The sequence below is a fragment of the Pinus tabuliformis genome, chromosome 9 (genome assembly GCF_031772625.1).
Source record: "Pinus tabuliformis cultivar Carrire ecotype Pingquan chromosome 9, CPIR1, whole genome shotgun sequence".
Classification (NCBI taxonomy): Eukaryota; Viridiplantae; Streptophyta; class Pinopsida; order Pinales; family Pinaceae; genus Pinus; species Pinus tabuliformis.
The window spans coordinates 615,133,440-615,136,558 of NC_142307.1; the positions used below are offsets into that span (position 1 = coordinate 615,133,440).

Below are 3,119 nucleotides of genomic sequence, written 5' to 3' on the forward strand. Positions count from 1 at the left end.
AACTAGAAACACTTATTGTGAAGCTTTAAAAAAAGAGTCTGTCTTTCTTTCTATATATATCTAAATATATGTATATGTAATACATTATATATCTTAAATATTCCTAATGCAAAACATTGTAAATCTGGTGTAACTTAAAATTAAAACAAATTCCAACGCAAAATATATACTGCAACTGAATTTTAGAATATAATGCATCGTTTCAATATCATTAGGCTCTAGTAACCCGTTCCACCCTGAAGCATTACTGAAAGTTGTTCATAACAATGACAGCAACATCGATCTTAACATGCTGGACTTTTTGTGTACATTTCAAATCCATCTCTGAAAAAATTGCGTGAAAACAAAGATTCAGAAGAATGGTCCTTTTGGACAGGATCAAGCATAAAAATCAACCGAACCTTACTAATGGAAAAAGGACTTTCCTTGAGTTCTTGGGATTTACAGTTAAAGGAGTCCATGTGTGTACGTATGCTTACAACCGACCCTGCACAGACCAGGAGTTTGCTAATTTCCGGGGTATTAGTGAAATGGCAATGTCACTTGATCCCTTCCAGCACATCTGTGTTTTCTTCATGATTATTATTTCTTTTAATGCACAGGCGGCGCTGCAGCAGTTTCTTGATTCATCGAGGGAAGAGATTTAGTTCTTCATGATGCTGCGCTGAAAATCTCTGGGGTTCAGCCAAAGTCACTCCGAAAAGCCTTACTCCTTTCTTGGTCGCGGGATCGAGACTCGATACCACTTTGTACTCCGGGGTTACCAATCCTTGTGCCGTTGAGGGCTCAGCAGGTTCGACAAAAGGATGCAGAGGCTCGATATTAGGCCTTCCGTCGCCGGAATTGAGCGACTTCTTTAGGTCCATTGGTTGCGATGCGTCGGAATTAATGGCGTAAAATCTGCTTTGAACCGTCTGATTAGTGGGCGGTGCAGAGAAATAAAAAGGAATCGCGCTGTTAAAGTGGGCTGCAGAGCACTGAGACCTCAGGGCATCCATATGACCGAATTTTCTGATTGGCGAGGAGAAGGAATGGGAATTGAATTGCGTAATGGCGTTGGGATTACTCGAACTGGGCGAGAAGACGGGCATCCATCGAGCTGCATTATTAATGCCTCTGGAATTGAAAAGATTCAAGAACGACGGCCTCTTGACGGCATACACCACTTCAGCCTTGGATTTTTGGTTGTGGGGACTGAAACCGAGTCCGGGTTGACCCGACGGCCTGCGACTCCAGCTGATGTAGAAGTGATCAGTCTGAGCAAATCCTTTGTGAAACGAAACAATGTCACCGGTTTCCAATCTCTTATCCTTCACAAAACGGCTCCACCCCTTGGTTAGCACGTAGCTCTGGCTGCTGTTCCAATATGAATAACGGAATTGCCAGACTTTCCCCGTGTTATCCTCGAAATTTAAAAGCAGTCCCTTCTCGCGGGAATTGGCGTCCAGAGGGAAATACTTCTCCGCATACTGCTTCGGAATCACCAGGCGGTTCAGTTTGCCCACATCGCTTGGCGTAAGAGCCTTGTCGAAAAGATGCTCACGCGGCGGATCTTCCATTTCTTTGGCGGCGACGGCGGCGGAGGAGGAGACCTTCGTGTTTGCGTGGACGGTTTCTTGGTTTTCTTGACAGACATTAGCTCTCAGGCCGGAAACCTTCAGCCCTGACGCCCCGGCGTTGTTCTTGGAGGCCGACAAAGCTTCCCTCATAATGAGACTCTTTCTATGATGCTCGAATTCTGCGTCATATGTGTGCTTCCGGAGCATGTCGACGATTTCTCCCTTACTGTGCTCCCTCATGAATCGAGCCTCCGAATCCTCATCTCTTGCAGGACTGAAGTTAGTAATGGCATCTCGACCCCGGAACTTGAGGGCCGCTCGGTCATAGGCCTTGGCCGCGCCTTCTTCCTCGTCAAACGTTCCCAACCAGACACGCTGGTGTTTCTCGTAAATCTGCGAACCCCATCGGCCGTTTGGCTGAGGAACCACGCCTTTGTAATGAGAGGACGGCAGCTTGCTAGTTTGCTCCATCGACATTGAATACCTTCTCGGATCCTCAAATACGTCCGACTCTCCGCCAGATCCCGACACGACGCTCATTTCGCTTCCGATTCTCAGCAGCCCTCGAAGGTTCTTTTCCATTGATGTGGGCGAATCCGGAGCCTTCAACATAACTGCATCTTGCTTCGGCTGCCATCCTTCCTCTGAGATCCCCATGGCCGAAGGGTTCAATTCTTCCGTCATAGCGCTCTCGACGTCATCATCTTGCCTGTCTTCTATAGAACCCCAACCCTTCATTCCTTCGTTCGTTATCTGCTCTTGAGCTTTATCTCTGGCACACCGATCTTGGCGGCCGAGGTCATGATTGGCAGGGGTGAATGCAGAGGCATCCTTCTCGCCATAAACGGTAAAGCTCATTTCGACGTTCATGACACAGCACGCCAAGCTTAGCGCTTCATTGGCCGAATCAATCTCCGACTGCCACAGAGTGGTTGTAGAAGCAGACCTCTTACCTCTCAAGCCTGCAAGTTTGTCACAGCACACAACCTGGAAAGGTTAAACTTCAATGCGTAACCTCCTTGCAGAATGTGATATACATTTATGATAACTGATGTGGACTGATGTAATCACAAACCTAGATCAACAGACGCCATCGTTCTTGCTGTGATTTAAATGTTATGTCTGCTCACTTATTAGACACCATAATTGAGCCTAAGGGATACTTTGAAAATTTGAAAAACTTAAAGAAAGGCACTGAGAAGATGTTATGGACAGACGTTTGAATGCACACAGAAATATATGAACACCACCAGAACCGCCTCTATTAGAACGAGCAGGACAGTGCTCCGTTCATACAGGCCAAAAGGAGGTCCCACCCATTCCCTAGCCCGCTCCATAGGTCAACTCTCGCGATATGCGGGCCAAAATTTTGGGGCAAAGAAAGATTCAGATTGCTAAAAATTTTGGGGCAAAGAAAGATTCAGAATGCTAACAAATTTAGGTTTGTGAGAATGTAGGCATGCCTGTATATTTATTACTTATTAATACTTCGTCTCCAACACGTATACTATGCATTCCTCTCCTTCTAGGAGAGTGCACATTCAGATGGAAACCAATTAT

General features: G+C 46.0%; 1 protein-coding gene across 1 annotated transcript; it reads right to left on the bottom strand.

Annotated features, from left to right (window-relative positions):
• Positions 1–221: 221 nt before the first annotated feature.
• Positions 222–2,906, bottom strand: LOC149150089 (uncharacterized). The gene is made up of 2 exons (XM_089438719.1): positions 2,635–2,906; positions 222–2,521 (listed from the first exon to the last, which is right to left on the bottom strand). Exons 1-2 carry the CDS (start codon positions 2,651–2,653, stop codon positions 627–629), a joined length of 1,914 nt encoding a protein of 637 aa, XP_089294845.1. The 5' UTR covers positions 2,654–2,906; the 3' UTR covers positions 222–626.
• Positions 2,907–3,119: the final 213 nt, after the last annotated feature.